The sequence below is a fragment of the Acipenser ruthenus genome, chromosome 27, assembly GCF_902713425.1.
Source record: "Acipenser ruthenus chromosome 27, fAciRut3.2 maternal haplotype, whole genome shotgun sequence".
Classification (NCBI taxonomy): Eukaryota; Metazoa; Chordata; class Actinopteri; order Acipenseriformes; family Acipenseridae; genus Acipenser; species Acipenser ruthenus.
Genome location: NC_081215.1, coordinates 15,981,053 through 16,003,091, shown reverse-complemented (window position 1 = coordinate 16,003,091; position 22,039 = coordinate 15,981,053). Strand labels below are relative to the sequence as shown.

At 37.9% G+C, this 22,039-nt stretch overlaps 1 protein-coding gene across 1 annotated transcript; it reads right to left on the bottom strand.

Moving 5' to 3' along the window:
* Positions 1-1,010: 1,010 nt before the first annotated feature.
* On the bottom strand, positions 1,011-20,125 carry LOC117432410 (tyrosine 3-monooxygenase-like). The gene is made up of 13 exons (XM_034054309.2): positions 19,989-20,125; positions 18,741-18,947; positions 15,358-15,532; positions 13,915-14,003; positions 13,249-13,316; positions 11,633-11,683; positions 10,727-10,872; positions 9,020-9,155; positions 7,399-7,468; positions 3,410-3,466; positions 2,318-2,413; positions 1,678-1,811; positions 1,011-1,413 (listed from the first exon to the last, which is right to left on the bottom strand). The coding sequence occupies exons 1-13, from the start codon at positions 20,079-20,081 to the stop codon at positions 1,254-1,256; spliced, it is 1,482 nt and encodes a 493-aa protein (XP_033910200.1). The 5' UTR covers positions 20,082-20,125; the 3' UTR covers positions 1,011-1,253.
* Positions 20,126-22,039: the final 1,914 nt, after the last annotated feature.

Genomic DNA, 22,039 nt, shown 5'->3' with positions numbered 1-22,039 from the left:
CTGTATCAGCTATATTTAAACAGAATACTGTAAAGCCATAAATATTTGTTACCGAAATATTTGGCAAATCACACCCATAAATCCTATTTTGCTCCAGAAATGTTGGCGACCTGTTGCACTGGTAGTTGTATATTACTTCATTATATGTACAGCACTAAGATATTCATGCCAAAAATGTTAACTTTTTTTCATACGCGAAAAACGCATATAAAAGACTTGCAAATATTTATGGCTTTACAGTATATAAAGTCATATTTACTATCCAACCTTGCCTCTCGTTATTTTGACTGCGGCTTCAGGCATTATAGCCCTCTGTCGGTAACAGTAGTCTTCCCGAGTGGCATTTAATTTTCCACTATGGCTGAGTCTGCAGTACATATTTAATATATGAATCAGTCAAGAAAAAAGTGAGGCAAGGTTAAATACAACTTTATATATTTTGTTTAAATATAGCTGATACAGCATAAGTAAATCAATAAATAACAGAAATAAATAACAGAATTTTTTTTTGAAGTTCATATTGCATACAGTAGTTATAAAAGTTTATTTTTGGCATCCAGGTCTCCTTGTGGCTTGCTGACTGCTGCATAATCCAGTTTATCATCATATTTGTTGACGTCGTCGAGTCAGAACAGTGACGTTTTCATCACCATTTTAGTGTCTGGAGCATCTTTCTTTTGTAGTATGCTTTGTAATTTATTTTCTGTTAAATCACAGAATCGGTGTTCAGCCATTTTCTCTTGTTGTGAGTGAAGGGGAAAAGGGCGTTCCTTTGAAAGGGGGCAGGACTAACTGTGATGTGAACCAATCACTTGACAGACGGAGACTATTGCCCGGCGGCATAAGGATGTCAGGGCAATAGTTCAATCTATTTTTGCTGCGATGATGAGGTTTTAACCAATCACAGGCCACATGATCTATCTGGATTCAAGTAGTTTTAGAATTTTTGTTCAGGTTTATATATACATTATATTTTTATATATATATATATATATATATATATATATATATATATATATATATATATATATATAAATGTTTTGTAAAAAAATCTAAAACTACTTGAATCCAGATGGTATCACGTGCACATAAAAACACAGATGTGAAATATAAATCTAATCCAGTGCCTTATATTTCAATCTAGTTATTTTCTAGCTAGCCTATCCATCCCCACAACAGTGTAGCAGCAATACACAGAAGCAAATGCATGTCATAAGAAAACCAGCACATTTGGCACAGTGGTTTGCACATTATTATCCGACAAAGTTCAGAGCATCGGTAAGAACCCTTAATTCCTCTTTTAAAACTTCCAAGCCAGTTTTGATCTTCTGAGGATTGTCCAAGACTTCCATGCTGTCGGTGTAAGGGTCAAATCGCACCGAAAAAGGTTTCTTGATATTGGCAGCATAGGCTCTACAAGAGAAATATATATTTAATATGCAGATCACATAATTGAAGCCATTTTCCAAAGACATTGTAACTGGCTTAAAGTGTAACAGAACACTTTATATCGCAGAGTTATATTTGTAAACTTATTGCTGACTTAAAGTCACCAGGATCTGAAACAGATTTACAAAGTGAATCTAAACAAGAAGAATACGCAAGTTGAAATGACTGTGATACTCATACCAAGTTGATCTTCAATAAAATAGTGTTATTAATGAACTCAGTCCATACCGGAGCTTTTCCTTGGCATCAGCGAAGCTCTCTGACACAAAGTACACTGACTGGTAGTTCAGGTCCTGGTACGGTTGAACAGCAGCAGCATCGGGATTGAACTCCCTCAGCTCCGGCTCATCTGACAGAGAATGCTGGGAAGCAACATCACAATAAGATCAAGGGAACAATGGTATTCCTCCCACACCATCAGTATAAAGTATTAGGTGTTCAAGTACATATACAGTACAATGTGCTTTTACAAACAAACATGACTAAAATTCTCATGATCAAACTTAAAGCGTATTCTTCGCAGTCCCTCTTTTGAGTCATAATAACATGGTGCTGCCACTCTCCACCACTGTCTTTCATGTGGACTGAAGAGCTGGGAGCCCAATGCAGCATCCCCAGCCAAGATCAGCAGCTCCCCCTGCACCATGAGCCAGTGATTTTATCAAGGGAGCCACAGAGGGCTGTCAGATTATCACATTAAGCAACATGACAAACAAAATACAGAGTGATTGGAAACATCTTGTGTACAATTAAACTAAGAACCTTGATGTTTCCACACCAGTCTTAAAACATTTAACATAAAATACTTGTGGGTTCCATTGTATGCAATAACTTTCATTAAAATAAGATTAGAAAATAGGTCACTTACTATAAGCTCTCCATATGATGACAGCAATCCGGCCCCATAGGCTTTAATAACACCACCCTGTTTACAGAGTCCAAACTCCACCGTAAACCAGTAAAGCTGAAATCATGAAGAGAGGCAAATAAAATCACTACAATTACATTCCACTGGTGAAAATAAACAGTGCACCGTTACAGCATTGGACTATTAATCTTATTCAAGAATACATTTTTATTTTGGAATTGTGATAAATAAGGTATATAATTTCCATTTATAGTAATAATAACCCCCTCTATACGTGTATTTTTTCATTTGTGGATATTGCTCAAGGGAAAATGCCACTTTGGGGTGGATACAGTAAAAAATAAAAAAGTATTTAATCATCCTTGTCACAGTATTTTATTTTATGGTGCTGTTCGACCAACATGAAGCTATAGGAAGGAGGAAGCGTGGAGGGTTTCTGGAGCGGGCCCTCCTTTAGTGGAGGTAGCGCTTGGCTGCCTGTAGGCCAGCTTATGTTTTGATTATGTTTTTATTGTTTTATACCTTTTAGTTCTCTGTGTACAGTCTCGTTTGTGTATATGTGCCCAGGGCTATACCATTGTTGGCACAGTCTTGGTTCCCTATTTGCCTCAGTCCACCCTAGTTGCTCCTTGATACTACATCAAAAAAAAGAACTGCAACAAATGAATCAATCTGTGCATCCTGAGTGACGTGTTCAAGCACAAACTGTGTGTCTGGTCTGTCATCAGATAACCCACAACCCCCTATTACAGGGTTATACAATCAAATAGGAACCGCTTGTGGTAGCATTCGATAAGCCCTTGATGAAAACACTCTGGTAAAAGTTGATTGAATGTTACCACAGACAGGAATTATTAGGCTGGGAATACATTTGAATTACAGCACTGCTACCCTTTTAGCAGAATTAAAGAATTACTAAACAAAACAGAAACTAAAGAGAACTGCATTTAAGTCAATTGTCTTCATCACAGTTTTGTTGGCTGGTGCTTCTTTAAAGGTACGATAAGAATAGCAACACCAGAGTTAAAATGTAAAACCAATCGGCTAAAGAACAGCAGTTGGCCCAATCTGTTTAATCTGTACAATGCTTACTGTTGATAATTTTTCAATTTCTTCATCAGTTGCTCCCATGGAAGCCAGACCAATGTTCTTAAAAAATAGAAAAACAAAACTGTTATTATCAATATTGCTATTATTTTGTAGATCCAGATTTATTTGTGTTTTTCTAAAAAAAAAAAAAAAAAAATACTTTTTTTGTTGGTAACTTTTAATAGGATCAATTGAATATGTGCAGTTACAGACAAAAAATATTGGTGCCCTATGCTTATTACATCACAATTCAAGGTAACAGATAAGGACAAGCATTTAGTAAACTTTAACCACCTTCTAATCAAACAAACAAACAAAAAATACACAATGTCTAATAACACTGTGTAACAATTTTTTATTTTTTATTTTTTGGTTCCTGGGTAGTAAGTGTTATTTCCTAATTGCTTATGCCTCAAAAGTATAGAAAATGGCTATTATTCCCCACAAACTTTGCTTTTGTGACCAGGACAGTGATATTTTGAAATTTACCTATTTTCCAGAACATTTCAGATAGATTCAGTGCTGAGTAAACTTGGAGTAACTTCTAGAACTTTCTAGAACTTTCCAGTAATATAAATAGTAGTATAAATACAGGGGCCTTAAGCCCACCAGTTCAGTTTAGTTCCAGCTGCCTAAGTGGATACATATCTGCATTTTTCTGAGATGGCATCAAGAGGCTGCAAGCATCCGGCAGACGCATTTTGCTATGTCTGCAGCCAATTTATCAAGACAAGAGCGAAAAAGTACTCCGTGGAAGCATCTGCTAAGATGTGTGAGGCCTACAAGGCATATTTCGGCATGCCTGTCGGGATCAAGACAAACCCTGGGCACCTCATTTCACCTGCGAGCACTGCAAAAAAACTCTGGAAGGTAAGATGGACAATTGTTGCTCAGAATTTTATGTTATAAAATTTGTTAAAATTTTTAAAATTGTAAAAGTTTTTAATTTTAAAATGTTTTACAATGTTCAATGTTATTGAAAAAATATATCATATATGAAAAATGTTGCGAGAATCTCTTACACATTAGTCATGGGTGAAATAAATGTATTTTTGTAGGATGGTACAGAGGGGAAAAGAGAGCCATGAAGTTCGCTATCCCAAGAATTTGGCGGGAACCCACTGACCACTCAAGCAACTGCTACTTCTGCATGGTGGACCCTTCCAAACGTCGGACTGGCAAGAATGCACCTGCTATCACGTATCCGGACCTTCCTTCATCCATCGCCCTGGTGCCACACTGCCATGAGCTCCCCGTACCCACTCCTCCGGAGAGAGAGCAGCCGTCTTTAGAAGAGAGCAGCAAGTCAGAGAGCGAGGAAGACGTTGTAGATCCAGATGACAATTTCAGAGGTGGAGCTGAGGAGAGAAACCCATACTACCCCAACCAAAAAGACCTCAACGACTTGATTAGAGATCTTGGTCTCACCAAGTCCAATGCCGAGCTTTTGATGTCTAGGCTCAAGCAGTGGAACTTGTTGGATGAAAGTGTGCAAGTCGCAGATCAGAGGAAGCGTCACCAACCTTTTTCCGGCTTCTTCACCCGTCAAGATGGGCTCTGCTTCTGCCACAATGTGACCAGTCTGTTCGAGGCAATCGGAATCGCCTGTAACCAGAATGAGTGGTGCCTCTTCATTGACAGCTCATCCAGGAGCCTCAAAGCCGTGCTGCTCCATAATGGTAACAAGTACCCGTCTCTTCCCCTGGCTCACTCGGTGCACCTCAAAGAGGATTACAACAGCATCAAGACCTTGCTGGACGCCTTGAGGTATGATGAGTACGGCTGGGAGGTCATAGGAGACTTCAAAATGGTGGCATTCCTGTTGGGTCTCCAAGGCGGTTTTACCAAGCTTCCCTGCTATCTTTGCCTTTGGGACAGCAGGGACACCAAGGCGCACTACCACAGGCGGGACTGGCCACAGTGGACCGAGTTCTCTGTGGGGAGGAACAACGTCAAGTGGGAGCCACTGGTGGACCCCCGGAAGGTGCTGATACCACCACTGCACATCAAATTGGGCCTTATGAAACAATTTGTCAGAGCTCTAGATAAGGAGTCGGCAGCCTTCAAGTACCTTCAAGACTTCTTCCCTAAGCTGTCTGAGGCAAAGGACAAAGCAGGTGTCTTCGTCGGACCACAGATAAAGAAGATCCTGGAGTGCAATGAATTCCCCAAGAAGCTCACTAGTAAGGAGAAAGCAGCTTGGAACAGCTTTGTCGCAGTGGTTCGGGGCTTCCTGGGCAATCACAAGGCCGAAAACTATGTGGAGCTGGTTGAGACTCTGGTGAAGAACTACGGCACAATGGGCTGTAGGATGTCCCTCAAAGTCCATATCCTTGATGCTCATCTTGATAAATTCAAGGAGAACATGGGAGCGTACTCGGAGGAGCAAGGCGAGCGCTTCCACCAGGATATACTGGACTTTGAACGCCGCTACCAAGGACAGTATGACGAGAACATGATGGGAGACTACATTTGGGGGCTGATTCGTGAAAGTGATTTACAGTATAATCGTAAATCTCGAAAAACTACTCACTTCTAAATCTTTTGTAGTCATTTTTGTATTACTTTAGTATAAATACATGTTAATTTGGATTCATATGTTGTTTTTTTCTGACTTTATGTGAACGAAAAGACACAAATTCGTCCGTTTTCTCATTGGAAATAGGTAAACTTCAAAATATCACTGTCCTGGTCACAAAAGCAAAGTTTGTGGGGAATAATAGCCATTTTCTATACTTTTGAGGCATAAGCAATTAGGAAATAACACTTACTACCCAGGAACAAAAATTGTGTTACATAGTGTAATTTAACAAATAATCTTTATCAAAAACAAACAAATGTATTTCATTTAAAGTGACAAAAGTAGAAGCATCCCTGCTTTAGTATTTCATGTGTTCTGCTTTTGCTTTTTTTACGGCTTTAAGATGTTTATGATAATTCTTAACCAGTACTGTATGTTATACCTTGTTGGTGAAATCTGGGCCCATTCTGTCTCCTTTAGCTCAGACAGATTGGATTCACAATGCTTGGCTACATCTTTTTTTCAGATCAGTCCAAAGCATTTCTATTGGATTGAGATCTGTTGATTGTGAAGGTCATTCTAGAACTTTAACCTTTGTTTTCTTCAAAAACTATAGAGCTGACTTAGCCATATGCTTTGGGCCATTGCTGTGTTGGAAGATAAGCTGTCTGTCAATCATGTTTAACTGTAAGAACAAGGTTTACTTCATTGAAGGCTTTCCCTTTTTTCTCCAAACATACTGTGGTTCATTTTTGGGGAAAAGTTATATTTTAGACTCACTGGAACCAGAGAATTTTGTTGAAGAATGCTTCGGATTCCCGTTCATATTTCTTGGCAAATTTTAGAATTTTAGAATGTTTTATGAATTTTCTTTAGCAGCGAAGTCTACATGCACACAACTCTTCTGTGTCTAGGTGCCTTTGTACAGTTCTTTCATACTCTGTTACGCCTGACGCTTCTAGTCTTTGGCTGTTAATCTTGGATTTTTTTTTAGCTGCTCGGATGACTCTACCTGCTGTACCCATAATTCTATGGATGTCCACTTCTTTCAAGCATTTTAGTTGAATTTGTTCTGTGTACTTCTTTATTATTGCTTTTCTCAAACGTGAATCCAACTCCTTTGTCTTGACCATGCCAAAACATTGTTCTTCGACAGATGTTGGAAATAATTACCTCTTTTTCTGGCTATTGACTTTATAATGCAGCTTAGTTACCATGTAATGGTATTTAATCAATTCATATCTTTAATTGGTTTTATGACATTTTGACAGACTTTTAATGTAAAGGTGCTGATACATGTCATGAACAAACATTTGAAATTGTTAGATAGATAAGCGGCAGCTTTTGAAGCTACTTACTTAACATGTTTTTCTTAATGGGAGGGACCATGTTTAAGCCTTGGTTATCACACATTTAATGAAAAGTAGCATGTTAGAGTATAAAGGGAGGAGAACAAATAAAACAGCATTACCTGCGAGAACTGTGCAAAGGTTTTGTCAGCCAGGATGGGGACGTGGCCTAGAAGCTCATGAATGCAGTCTCTATAAAGAAGAAACAGAAATACCAGGTAAATTAAGTTGTCTTACCAGGGTGGAGGGAAGTATAAATCTGTGTCTGCTGTTTTACATATGGAATAATGAAGCAGAAGTTCCTGGTTATTGAGGGGATATTTACACTTTGCTGAAGGTCCAGTGCCGTGGTGGGTATCAAAGATGCATGAATAAAATTGTGATGTGCTGTGTTTGAACTGAACCATGGCATATGCGTCGAATTCAACTGTAATGCAAGACTCAGTTTGGGCTGCAGTATAACTGCATGACTACGATTACACCTTTGTAGTTTAACTGCGTGGTTGAGGGTATATTTACATGGTTTGGGTTGGATTTGTGCTTTTGCTGAGTAATTAATGAATGACTATCTGTACTCCGATTGGACCAACCAATCTTTGTTGGCATAGCTTCGGTATAACAATAAAGCAATGGTACTGCTATTATTGTATGAACTATTGGTACAATGGTACTGCAGTGATGGCATTTTCATATTTTGATACCAATTCTATTATAATAGTAGGAACCAAAAGCAAGCTGGTAACCCACTGCAGTATCTTCATATCATAGCAGTATCACTGTGATAAGAAATTCCACCATGAAATATTCATTCAAAATCCATTGTGTTTTTGTTGGTAATGAACATAAGAAACGTTTGGGAAATGGAAGAGGCTGCTCGACCCATGAAGCACACCGTTCGTCCTTACCAAGGAGACCTAATTTAATATGACAAAATCACATTGTTTTCCGAATGTTCCCTGTGCAATGTTGTGGCCTGCTCATGGTTCTCCTACAGTTTCTTCAGTTTAATAAACTGGTATTTTAACTGGAGACTTGCCATAATTCTAGGGACTAGATTCAGCCTAGTATGTTATTCCATTTGGCTCACCAATCCTATAAAGACCAAGCTCACAAAAGGTGTTGAAAGTCTTTCTCCCCTGACTCCTTGGCAACTGCATCTCCCTTGTGGGGGATCAGTGGTCCTCCATCTTTTGGCCCTGGCTGGCCAATGTTGAAGTTCACAGCTCAACTAAGGACGGCTCCTGTCACACCAGAAGATTCTGGGCCATGTAGTCATGCCATACCACATTTTAAACATCACCTATCAGTGTGTAACTAGGCAGATGCTGGGTGTGAACTGGCAACCCTGCATGCTGCAAGCGAGCATCTTAACCACTATGAAAAAAAAGAGCCAGGTTTATCTGCATTCATGGTTATAGACGTTTTAGCCTCATCTCAGCTCACTGACAGGGAACAGAAACTGTAACGGGAGTGCATCATACACTGCCCGTTACAAATGCTGAGCTCCGATCTGTGAATTGTGTTCCAAACTTTGAAATACAAGTAATAATAGTATTCCTACAAGGAGTCAAGTAGAAAAGCACTTTGGTTTATACCTCTTCCAGTGTAACAGCATGGAGGAGAGTGAATGTGTGTACTCACGGCTCAGGGGAGTGCATGGGTGATTAGAGCAGAGTGAATGTGTGTACTCACGGCTCAGGGGAGTGCATGGGTGATTAGAGGAGAGTGAATGTGTGTACTCACGGCTCAGGGGAGTGCATGGGTGAGGAGGCGTGGCGCACGTATTGCGTGCACTGGAACACACGGAACGCCAGACTCGCCAGGAAATCTCGGGCTGACAGGAGGCCGGCAACGGGGCGCAACTGAAACCCAGTTCTTTCTGCAGGACGCAAGTATTCAATCAAGACAAAGCTAGCGATTTAATGAGCAGCCAATACAACATTTAACAGTAGTGCTTACAAAACATTTAACAACCTTTTTTTATCGGTCAGCTGTGTAGAATGTAAACTTTTTCACAACCACAATAAACAGGACACAAAGGGCCACATTCTCAACCCTCTTTTTTCTGTGAAGGGCTTTGAGAATAGTCCCATATTTTCAAAGTGTTTACTCCAGTCTTTTTTAACTCCTATTTTTTGAAAGATGAAAATGCAAAAGTAAAAAGAGTGATCAAGAGATTGCCAATTGCATTACTTACATCATTGATATAGTTTTGTAAAGTCAATCAGTGTTTTAAAATAAAAGTTAAAGACTGGAGAAAACTCTTTGAAAATATGGCCTTATGTATTTTGCGATGCCATGGTAAAATGTCATAATTTGCTACTCATGAATCCCCCCCCCCCCCCCCCCCCATTTATTTTCATAAATCTTTGCAAGCTAGAGAAGACTTTATTGAAATGATATAGTACTACACATCCTGCTCTGACTAGGGGAGTAGTGAAACATTAGGGCCATATGTCCGGCACAAATCACATTACATTCCCATTAAACTTCGAAGCTTCTGTAAGATATGGCAGGGAATCTGTAGGGCAATGCGAGAACACTCACTGTGCAATTCCTGTTCGCTTTCATTTTCCAAGAGGGGAAACATCGTGGTACTTTTCCTAGGACCATTACCAGAATTGGACCAAAAATATATACATACTGGTAGTACTTTAGATAACTATCAAAGAAATACCATCTTCAAACCCACAACCAACTTTTCTTGTAAGCAGCATGTGAATATATATTAGCAGTGATGGATTAATTCTAGCTTGACAAATATTTCGTAATCTCAAATAAAGAAATACCAGCTACGATGTTAGGAAGAAAAATGTTTATTGGTATGTTAGCCTTGCCTTTCAGGAAATCTGTTGCATGTGCACTTTCTAGGTCATTTCACCTAAGCAGTGTCATCAGGGTCTCTTGATCTACCCCTCCTACTATGCACTGGAATTGTCTGACCTACACACCACGTTACTGGATCTACTAATATGTCATTGTAGATATAACTTCTTGTAATCCTGACTTGTTGCCTATTTAATATAGTATTTTAGTAGTATTATTTGCACTTGCTGTAAACTATAATGTATTTAAATATGAATCTTGCATTGTGACCCTGTAAGTTGCCTTGGATAAAGGCATCTGCCAAATAATTACATAATAATAATAATAATAATAATAATAATAATAATAATAATAATAATAATAATAATAATAATAATCTTACAGGCTACAAAGCATTTCAGTCCCTAGAGGAGGATGTGGACAATTTTACTTTCCAGGTGAAATTACCAGGAAAGTCCAGTAAAAGCAAGGCCTGCAAACAGAGATTTGATGTAGCCCAGTGTATTACCAGATATCATGTTTTAAATGAAATTATTTTGTTAGAAGACACTGACAAAGATTACACAACCGTTTCACCTTCAAAATAAATATAACCAGGAAATTTGATTCACTGGCACAACTCACCTTTGAGAAAGCGTGACACGTCTTCCAACTGGGGAATGTTGTTCTCGCTGTAGCCACAGTGTCTTTCCAAAAGCCTGAAGGCCTCTAAATGTTCACTGCAGGCGTGCGTGGGGTAGAGGCCCTTCAGGGTTGAGTATACCTCGTGCCTACAGAAATACACAGGAAGGTGTTGAAAAAAACATGGTGTAAATAACGTATCTTAATCCTAGGTTGTATGTCACAGCAGATATACACTAAAACCTCACTGTAAGGCTACCTTTAGTATGAAGAGTTCCTCACAATTAAGGACCCTTTTTTACAGTTCCGATTTGTGTCTATTGACAGCAAGGAAAAGCCAACTTCAATATTAAGCCACGCCTGTATTCAGTACTCATTACAAGGCCCCTATCTCCAGTCCCTAATGTAATAATTACCTCAATGTTTTGACTATGTACAATAACTTCAGTGTTAAGGACACCCAAACTATTTTCTACTTTAAAAAAAAATGTTTTCAAAAGAGTTTTCCATTCTAAAAATAAAATAAATGCTGTTTCTATTTTGAAATAGGAACACTATTCTGTAAATAGTGAAATATTGTGGTGCATTTGATATACTTAGACTTGACATCTCTTATGAATATTTATTACATTTGCATGGTAAATTTGCTGTATTACCATGCTTTTCCCAAGGTTAAACTATGTTTTTAAATACTAGCTCTCTGCTCTAACATGCTTACCTATGCTTTCACTATGCTTCATGACACTTCTCTATGCTTTTACTGTGGGATACTTTTATAGAGGATGAAACTGGGAGCACTGTTGAGTTTTAAACATTTGCCAGAATGTGATAACTAAAAACTATGAATCCATCAAAGTGAATCTAAACCATACCAAGTTGTCCTTTTCATTCACATAGAAACACACTGACCATGTGCCGATTTCTTCTTCTGTGTATTCTACTCGTGGTATGGGGTCACCGCTGTAAGAAAAACAACGATTAAAAAAAACTGTAAAAAAAAACAAAAAACTGTAAAACCCTTATATTGCAATGAAAGTAGTTTGTGCTGTTGCCCACAAAACTGGTCAATATCTTAAAACATTTTGGCCCTCCAGATCAGTGTGGCAGCCCAGTATCTTAACCTGAGTTTTTCAAATATAAAAAATGAAAATGCAAAAAGCAGAATTTCACTTCTCTGGCACTACTGTTTCAGGGTTATAGAACGTCTTGCAGCGTTTACTATGCATTACTTTATCTTATTGTGGTGGAGTAGTTGTTCCCAACCCTAATGTCGCAGCAGTGTGGAGTAGTGGTTAGGGCTCTGGACTCTTGACCGGAGGGTCGTGGGTTTAATCCCCAGTGGGGACACTGCTGCTGTACCCTTGAGCAAGGTACTTTACCTATGAATGGGTAATTGTATGTAAAAATAATGTGATATCTTGTAACAATTGTAAGTCGCCCTAGATAAGGGCATCAGCTAAGAAATAATTAATAATAATAATAATAATAATAATAATAATAATAATAATAATAATAATAATAATAATGTGGAGGCTTTAGGACCCTGGGGGTTGGGAGACATCATGATGAGGGTGACTGCAAAAGGCAGCCATCTTGGGAATGTAATTGGGGTAACTGTTCAAAAAGCTTGCTTATGTACTTAAAACATACTTGAAGACTAGGACTTGTTTATTGGTGCACCCACATATAACCGTGATAAAGCCCCGGACCTAACCTGATACAAAGGGGCTTTGTCACACTTAGCCATTATCTTGTGTTGTATATATTGAAGAGATTTGTTTTTCATAATTAAGATTTGTTATTTTTTCACACATCAGGCTTGGGGAAATATCAGCTGGGGAATAAAGCAAAAAAATATGTTTCAGCTCAATAGGAGGATCTATGGAGACAACAGTGCTGTGGCAGGTCAGAGCAGTAATAACAAAAGACAAATCCTCTTCCACGTGACGCTGCTGAGTAAAAAAACAATAAGAACCTCTTTTGGTTGTATCTGCCACTTAATTTATATCCCGTGACCTTGGAATAAACATTAAAAAAATTAATTAAATGTTAAATGTTATGAATTCAACTAGTAAATAGCTTGGGTCACTTTCTTGTTTTTTAAAAGTTCTATAAAAATTGAGCGCATAGGCAACAATTCTTTTAGCAACAGTGTTTCAATTGCACCCTCAGCCATAGTTGCCAAAAGCAACCCTGACCAGTACAAACATAAGATTCATGCAAAGAACCAGCTAGACATGCAACACCGGTAATGTATGTTTAAAGCAAGAATGCAAGTGTGACTCCAGGATAAGGAAGGATGCCTTGAACAATAATAAAATGGTTTTGCATGGATGATGCATGGGATGAATAAATCACCCAATGAATTTGCAAGGACCAAGAAAAAATGACTGCAAGGATCATGCAAGTTTTGCACAAAATTATATGTGTGAAATCCATCCTTATCCTTGCATAGTTCTTGCAGTTCAGAAACTAAGACCATATGGTTTCTGCTAGGAAAGAAAAACAGCAGCCAGGCCACTTACTGTTTGTAGTTGAACGCTATATCACCTATAGCTTTTCTGCGCTGTCTGTAAACGGGGTCAGAGAATCCCTGTATAAATTAATTAAACAACATTAGAAACATTGAAAATGTATTTTAATGGCCAACAGCTTGATCCCAACTTACCATATGTGTCATTATCTGTTATAGTGCTATCCAAGTTTTAAAGTTGTTGAAAAATATTTCAACAATGTGTACGTTTCTTCTGCTTCTTGGTACAAAATAATTACAGAAAATGGTGCTTGTTCAACAGAGTTAGTGAGGAGACAGCCCCTGTGCTTCATCACTTCCCTCGGGGAATGCATTCCCAGTATACCAGTCGGCACGCAGCGCTCATGCAGCATTATCCTCCCAGCTCCCTCTACGTCTCTAGCAGCCCTTAAGCTTATATATATATATGGGAGTCTCTGATCGCTCTCAAATTTCTATCAGGCAATTGTCGCACTAAGCACAGCAGACAAGAGGCCAAATGCATCTGCCCATCAAATCGTGTTCTGCTTGATATCCTAAATTCCATCTTGTACAGGCTAGCTTAGAGTCTTTTAAGTAAATTTTTAACACATATCATGGGATAATAAACCGAAAAATATTAACATTACGCGAGTTCACTCACAATCAGTGACAAGAGACATCCTAGCTGTTCACTTACTGGGTGGTCTTGGTCAAGGTCTGGGTCGAACTTCATTACCAGGTGGTGACATCTATCTAGCTCTGCAATTTTTTTGGGAAACCAATGAACTGAAAAAGAGTTTATAGGTTATGGGTGCAGCAATTTATATTAGGGGGACCCAAGTATAAAACAGTTATTGGAAGTATTGAAAAAGTAGCAGATCATCTAATCCCCTTTGTGTACCAAGGTATAAAAACTCAGAAGAAATTAAGTCAAGAAGACAAACATTTCAGGAAGTGCCTTAACCGTGTACTGCATGTAGGTCAAAATATATGTATGTCTGTAAAAATATATAAATCCTATGGAGGATCCCATATTTTTTAATTATTTACATTATGGGAGCATTGAGATCTGCAATTCATCATTCATCATTTGAGTCTCCCTTGGGCCACAGTAGCAACATGTGGATGCACCTATACCAACCAAATTGCAATACACTAATTTTACAGATAGAAATGCACTGAACAGAATCCCCCCCCCCTTCAGAAACCATACAAACTTTTAATTTTTTTATAAAGCACAGTAAACATAGTGAAAGCATTGTAAACTATAGACAGAAATCACAGTAAAGTTTGGTAAATAGTTGGAACAAAATGTACTAAGTTTTCAAACTTTGTACAGGAAACACATATTTGAATATGTTACCTAAAGCGTTCTTGTAATCTCACATACCCTGCACCTCCAGTTAAAATAAGTTTCATGTCTTTGTCTCAGAAAGTCTATTACTGCTTCACTTCCTATGTCATTTCACCACAGCAGTGTCTTCTGGGTCAAGTAGTGTGGAGTAGTGGTTAGGGCTCTGGACTCCTGACCGGAGGGTTGTGGGTTCAATCCCCAGTGGGGGACACTGCTGTTGTACCCTTGAGCAAGTTACTTTACCTAGATTGTTCCAGTAAAAACCCAGCTGTATAAATGGGTAATTGTATGTAAAATAGTGTGATATTTGTATAATGTATGTGAATCTGTATATAATGTAAAATGTGATATCTTGTAACAATTGTAAGTCTGCTAAGAAATAAATAATAATAATAATAATAATAATAGTGACTAAAATCATGTCAGTCAATGGGGGAAGCAGCTAGTTGTAAAGAAGGGGACCATTTTACTCTCCAGGTGAAATGAAAGGATGTGCAATAATAGCCTAACAGCAAGGCCAACAAACAGAGACTTCTTTACCCAGCGTAGTACCATATTGTTTTAAAACACAATAGATGTTTACTATAACATGTGTTTCTTTCAAAACTGCACATTTGAGACCAATTAAGCCCATGGCAGTGCACAACAGGTAAGATATATAAATGTACAAAGGGAAGGCAACGCATGATATTTTGTAAATAGCTGTAGGTAACTATAAATAGTACAATGTTTACTAAGCCATTTACAACATGACACAGAGGAATGTGTAATGCTGTCAGATCTTACACTTCTCCTCTTTGGTTGTGCGCACGTCGTCAGAGATTCGCTTTACTGAGCTGATGAGAGTGTTGATATCAGACACGTGAACTTCACACCGGACGAAATACTCAAGATCTTCCAAGTTGTCTTTGGGTTTTCTGCTGGGTCTAGTCTCAAGATGATGGATCCTTGCTTCGAAAGTCTAACAGAAGAAAAGAATAGGTATTAAATCCATCCACAGATCTACAGAGCCAAAAAGTATAGCGTAAAAATCACTACAATTTGAATATTGTATTCAATTTGGGTCACCACATTACCAAAACACATTGTGTCCTTGGAGAGAGATCAATAAAGAGCAATCATGGGCAGCAGTGTGGAGTAGTGGTTAGGGCTCTGGACTCTTGACCGGAGGGTCGTTGGTTCAATCCCAGGTTGGGGACCCTGCTGCTGTACCCTTAAGCAAGGTACTTTACCTAGATTGCTCCAATAAAAACCCAACTGTATAAATGGGTAATTGTATGTAAAAATGATGTGATATCTTGTAACAATTGTAAGTTGCCCTGGATAAGGGCATCTGCTAAGAAATAAATAATAATCAGGCTGAAGGAATAAGCTATGAAGAAAGTGAATAGAACATATGTATTTATTTATTTGTTTATTGTCATCTGTGTTACAAATCTCAAACAGAAATGTAATTTTTTTTTTTATTATTTCATTCCATTTTTGCTGTTTCTGTTATTTTAGTAATAAAATTCATAAATTGATTAAATTATGTATATTTTCTTAGGTTGTTTGTATGGCTGGTTGCCTTTACCTTTTTGTTTGGCTGAGATAGTTTATTTTATTTGTGTAAACTGCAATGGGCTACTCAGGAAAATGTTGCATTCCTAGTTCCCTTTCAATTCGAAGACAACCACCAACCAATACTTTTGGGGTGCCACAGGTCAGGTATTTAGTGAGCATTTTATGTCAGAGCTGCCGATAGGCCCCTCCAGCCTACAGAGGGAATAAATAGTCAGTCCACTGAGCTACCAGCTAAATGTGGTAGATCCCTCTATGCCTTCACTAGGCACAAGGGTCCTTGAGGTTGCACGCTGCCACCGCTAACTGTGGTTTGGCAGTGTCGAGTAGTCCCTTGTCAGCTGGCTCCACTCACGTTCCCTTGCGATGCCTTTGGTATACTTTTCCCAAAAGTATTGGTTGGTGGTTGTCTTCGAATTGAAAGGGAACGTTATGTTACGGATGTAACCCTGGTTCCCTGAAAGAGAAGACGACCACCAAACCTTGCGAGGTCACATCACTCGCATTTGCACGTTCAATGCAAAAAAGGGAGTGAGCTCCGCGGAGTGACTACTTATTCCCTCGGTAGGCGGGACCGAGGACGTTACTCCCCAGAGGGGCCTATCGGCAGCTCCGATATAAAATGCTCAGTGAATACCTGACCTGTGGCAGGCATATCCCAAAAGTATTGGTTGGTGGTTGTCTTCTCTTTCAGGGAACCAGGGTTACATCTGTAACCTAACGTTATATCTGCGCAGGTAACGGTCAACACTGCTGCTTTGGAGAGAACTCGTTCAAAGTCGTCCCCATTTTCTTTTTTTTTTTTTACTGAACACAAATACGACTTTGTGAGGTTTATGTCCATATGTGTTTTTCTTATTGTATTTTCATTTTCTTGCTCTTTTAAAAAAACGTTTGTTTAAAGGATTCTGTTATTGGCTATTATTCTCCACTTCACATTGCTTGTTGCTTGAGAAGGAGATGACGTAGAAAGGAGTCTAATATGAAAAAAATATTAGTCACGTTCTGAGGTATGAACGTAAATAATATCAGAATCTATTTTTTCCAGTTCAGGAGTCTGTTGCCATGGTAACACGAGAGAGAGAGAGAGAGAGAGAGAGAGAGAGAGAGAGAGAGAGAGAGAGAGCGAGCGCATAATACATGGGCTTTAGTGAGTTTATGTTTTATGTTTGTTTGGTTTTTTTTTTTCTTAGTCGCTGTCAGAGAAGAAGATTATTTGTCTCGCTGGCTTGTTTGGTGCTCCCCTTGATGGAGGATGATTATTTTTTATAATACATGGATACCCTTGTGATGCTAATATTAAAGAAGACGAGGTTCAGCAGTACAGTTTTTTTTTTTTTTTTTTTTTTTTTTTTTTATAAACAGTGTTGTACAGACGTTCTATGTCGTTATCCGTTAGTGCTTCAGCTTTATTTGGTTGATTGCCTTTACTTGTTTTAATTTCGTATTCTTCAAAACTCTCCACCATAGTATATGCAGTTGACTTTATATCATTAGGAATGCTTTGGTAACAACTTTTAAGTAATATGGTTTCACCAGCGCCTGATCAGTTGTGTTCGCTCTCCGTGGTCCTGAAATCAAGCTAACACACACGCTTTTTAAATAGTGTAGAAAATAGTATTAAATCACGAATTGTGTCTTTATTTAAATAAAGTTGAATTGTTGGTTGACGCATAAATTATTTTAGTAGTAAAAATAAATACTCTAATGGATAACTGTAGAAAAATCAATCCACCTGCGAAACGTCCAAGGAACTGAAATTGATCTGTTGAGATCCAGTTAAATTCAGGAAATATTGTGGAAAAAAATAAATAATAATAATAATGATGATCTACAATGCAAACTGAACACAGCAGCTATCCAAATAACTTGCATGTGATTCCCTGTAATATGGGGAATTAGTCGTCTGGAACACACGCTTTTCTCACTAGTCAATTCAATTGAATTCCTCTTCTAAATTTATCTCGCCACCTCTCCGTGTTGTTGTCTCAGCGCGATCAATTTATTTACTATAATCTGACAGCTATTGAATTAACTGAAAGGTGCCTCATATATTGTAATGGTGTCTGCAAACCGTTCCCTGCAGCTTATATTTAGAAAGCCAATTGTATTTTACCCGTGGCTGGATAGATGTTGTTTATCCTTAGTCAAGGGGCTGGAAGTTTGTCAACCCGTCTTGTCAACATTCACAAAACCAAAGCCATACAAAGTAGTATGCGCTTATTTTCTGCACGTCTTACAGTATGTGGTTGGTTTTAAGTGAAAAAAAAACACATTTATATATACTGATAGTGATTGACTGTTCAAAAGCAAAAATAAACATTCAGAATGTCTTTTTTTATTATTTTTTATTGTAAAGTTAGTTCTTGTTCATAAATGTGCAGCATGTCACTGTTTTTAAAAAGTTTAAATCCATGAAAAATTGGTTTTGATAGGGAGCAAAATACTTTTTAAAGTTTGCAAGTCTGTCTCTCTCTTTTTTATCACTGTGTTTTGTTAAGTATAATTACTGTCAGTAGTAAAAAAAAATAAAAACACTCTTGTATATTAATCTATAACGTATAAAACACGCTGGAAAAGGCATGTAGCGTCTCAATAGCTGGTCTTACCTCAAACACTTTGAAAGTACGGGATAGAGACGGGTTTTTGGTGCTTCGGAGGGTAAAGAAGAGATTAACCATGGCCTTTCCATCCTCCTCCTCGAAGACAATCTGATCACTGGGATCAGCAGACTCCGCAGCCGCCGCCGCAGCAGCTTCTCTTTCCTTCCGGGCATCTTCGATTAAGCTTTGCCTCCTTCCCACAAAGCGCGGTGACTGCAGCATTGACAATAAAGCTTCATTCGCAAATGATAATTATGGCGGCGCATTCCGCTAAGATGACAGCGCTTAAATATGAAACCAGAATTGCCAATAAATAAATAAATAAAAATACTAAATAATTCTTCCGGTTTTTACCAACACCGATTTGGCACAAATTGAATTTCATTCCAATGTATTATACTGACCCGGACGATGCTTTCAGAGTAATAGTATGTCTACATGACCAAAGTGTGTCTGAAGGACATGATCTTGAGATGGTTTAAATTATTCTTCACTAAGTCCCATTAGTGATTTACCCCGTATGAGGGTACATGACTGATAGGACCTAAATTGCTTTAACAACTTAAATGGAAGTTTTGTCGTTGTCCCTTGTCCCTCCGGGTTACCTGTCTCTTTTACCCAACCACTAAAAAGCTGTGCTCGTTAAAGCATGACCAGATAGTCAATGTGCAAGGCTTTCATACATTAGTACAATATAGGGCAGTTTTGCAAATTCTACAAAATAATCCAATATACTCAAACGCTGTGTTTTAAAATGAGCACATACAACGCCCAGCCAGTATGCACACATGTCCGCTATTAAACATGAAGTAACGTTTATATTATTCTTTATATATCGTCTTTTTTATAGTGTAGCAAATAGTATTAAAATATCACAAATTAAGTGTGTATTTAAATTAAATCGATGTATTGGTTGACACCTAAATGATTTTAGTGGTGCAAAAAAAAAAAACCTATCTACAGAAGGACAACTTGTACATGGTTCGTGCTCAAAATACAAAAATGGGACAATAAATAATGTTCCATAATAAAAGAAAGAAAGTAATCTTGGTGTAGAGAAATGTAAATGGAGTATTTGAAGATAATAATAATAATAATAATAATAATAATAATAATAATAATAATAATAATAATAATAATAATTATGTGAAGGAGCAAGTGTAACTCCGTGCAGTAAACAAATACATGTTTGTTTCACAAATTGAAGATGCAGAGAAGTGTCAGAAAGTACTGGTCCTAAGCTGGAATGCTTACCGTAACAGACTCGACCTGTTTAGAGTCCAGTTCGGAGACTGCCCTGCGGAAGATTTTATCTGAAGAAGTGGAACTGTTTGAAGTTGGCATCATGAGAGTCTGTCCTCAGGTAAACCAGTCGCGTCTCGCTACCAAACCTTTATGTACCCTTTCTCCTCGCATATTTATACAGGTCATTTCTTCTTCCTGACGTCAGGCCCCTCAATTTGCTTATCAGCCACCCCACAGCCTCTGTCACTTCTATTCCATTTAACTTAATTGCCTCAGTATTGCATTGACAAATACCATTTCCTCCAACCCACCTGCCTACAGAAGCATTTAGCGTATTGCTAGAGCCATGCAATTGTATTTTCATTTATTTGCAGTTAAGGGTCTATAATAAAAAAATAAAGGTTTGTTTTGAGTACAGACCTGTGGCTGTGCAGGAAATCGGAAAACAGACGGCTCTGGGTCTAATTTGGAGCTTTTAGAAATAAATACCACATCGATGAAGCCTGTGGATTGCATAATCAATTGTGTTCATCACAAGAATAGGTTTGGCTAACCGCATGTGATTTGGAACTTAACGAAGAGAAGTTAGAATTTGAAAGTTTTTGACAAACAAAATCAAATCTTTGGTATGTTTATTGCGAGTTATCCATAGCATATACCAACCAGTGCAAGTGTGGTATTATTACGCGTTAAAACGTGTACTGCGGTCATGCTGCTAATGATTTTAGCTCAGAAAACAAGGAAACTCCCATCTGAACGGTGTACGATGTACTGTGTTTGGCCCCAAAAGATATTTTTAATATATATTTTTTCACAATTCAGCAAATGCATGTGACTTATGAGCAACAAATTGGGATATCTAAAATAGTAAACATATTCGATTTTGTGGGTGATTTTGTCTTGTTCGTAGTGATGACGCAGTTGTCAAGCACAGCACTTCCAGATCAATGTGCTCTTAATTAGAGCCTTGTATGGCTGGCGATTTAATTTTAACAGGTGTCAATGTAACTTTTTAAATTATTATTATAAGAGATGTGGCCCTGCGATGCACTGGCGTCCAGTCCAGGGTGTAGTCTTACCTTGCGCCCTGTGTATGCCGGGTTAGGCTCCGGCTCACCGAGACCCTGTAAAGGAGTAAGCGGTTAATGATAATGGATGGATGGATGGATGGATGGATGGATGAGAGATGTGTATTTCAGGTGCAATAGGCTTTAAGGTATGGGGCTATACTAAGATCACAATGATAACAATAAGCAGTATTTTTGTTTGTTTGGTTTTGCCAATGGCTTAAAGCCCTGTATTAGCTAGTTAATAAATGCCTTGCATGCCATTTTTGTTTTTACTGTTCTACCCTTGCATGGTATCAAAAAATGTGTTTATTTTTATTGTTTATTTCTTTTAGTTATTTTTATAAAACAAATAACTGCATTTTACAAATGCAATGTGCTCTGAGTGTTTGAACAGAACATTGTTTGAACAAAAGTCAAATCCAGGGTAAAAAATAATAATAATAATAATTAATAAAGATCGGCTGAAAATATTACTCTTTTTGTATTTATTTTTCATTTTAAATAATGGTATTAACTTTTATCTATTTGTGGCACGCTGTTTTGATTCTGATGAGGAGACTCCCTAAGCCTATTACTTACAAACACAGGTAGTAGTATAGTTCCCAGCAATTCTCCAAGTGGAGTCCACACAGGTTTTTATAATAAGGTCCAATAATAAACACTTTAATTACCCTTTATACATAGTATATAAACTATGAACAAACAGGTTATCAATATTTATAAACCACCTTATTAGTGATATTAATGCTTTATAAGGTATGCTAATAAACACTTTATTAACCATTTGTTAATAATTAATAGATGCCACATAAATATGAGAGCGCAAGCTATAAATATCTATAAAGCCATTTATAAACACGGTTATTATGGACAAATCAGCAAAGGGAGCTGAGATTATTCAAGCACCTTATTAGTGCCATTATTAATGTATTAATGCAGTACAGGATACTGCATTTGTACAAACATTTTAATATCCTGTATATTTTTCCT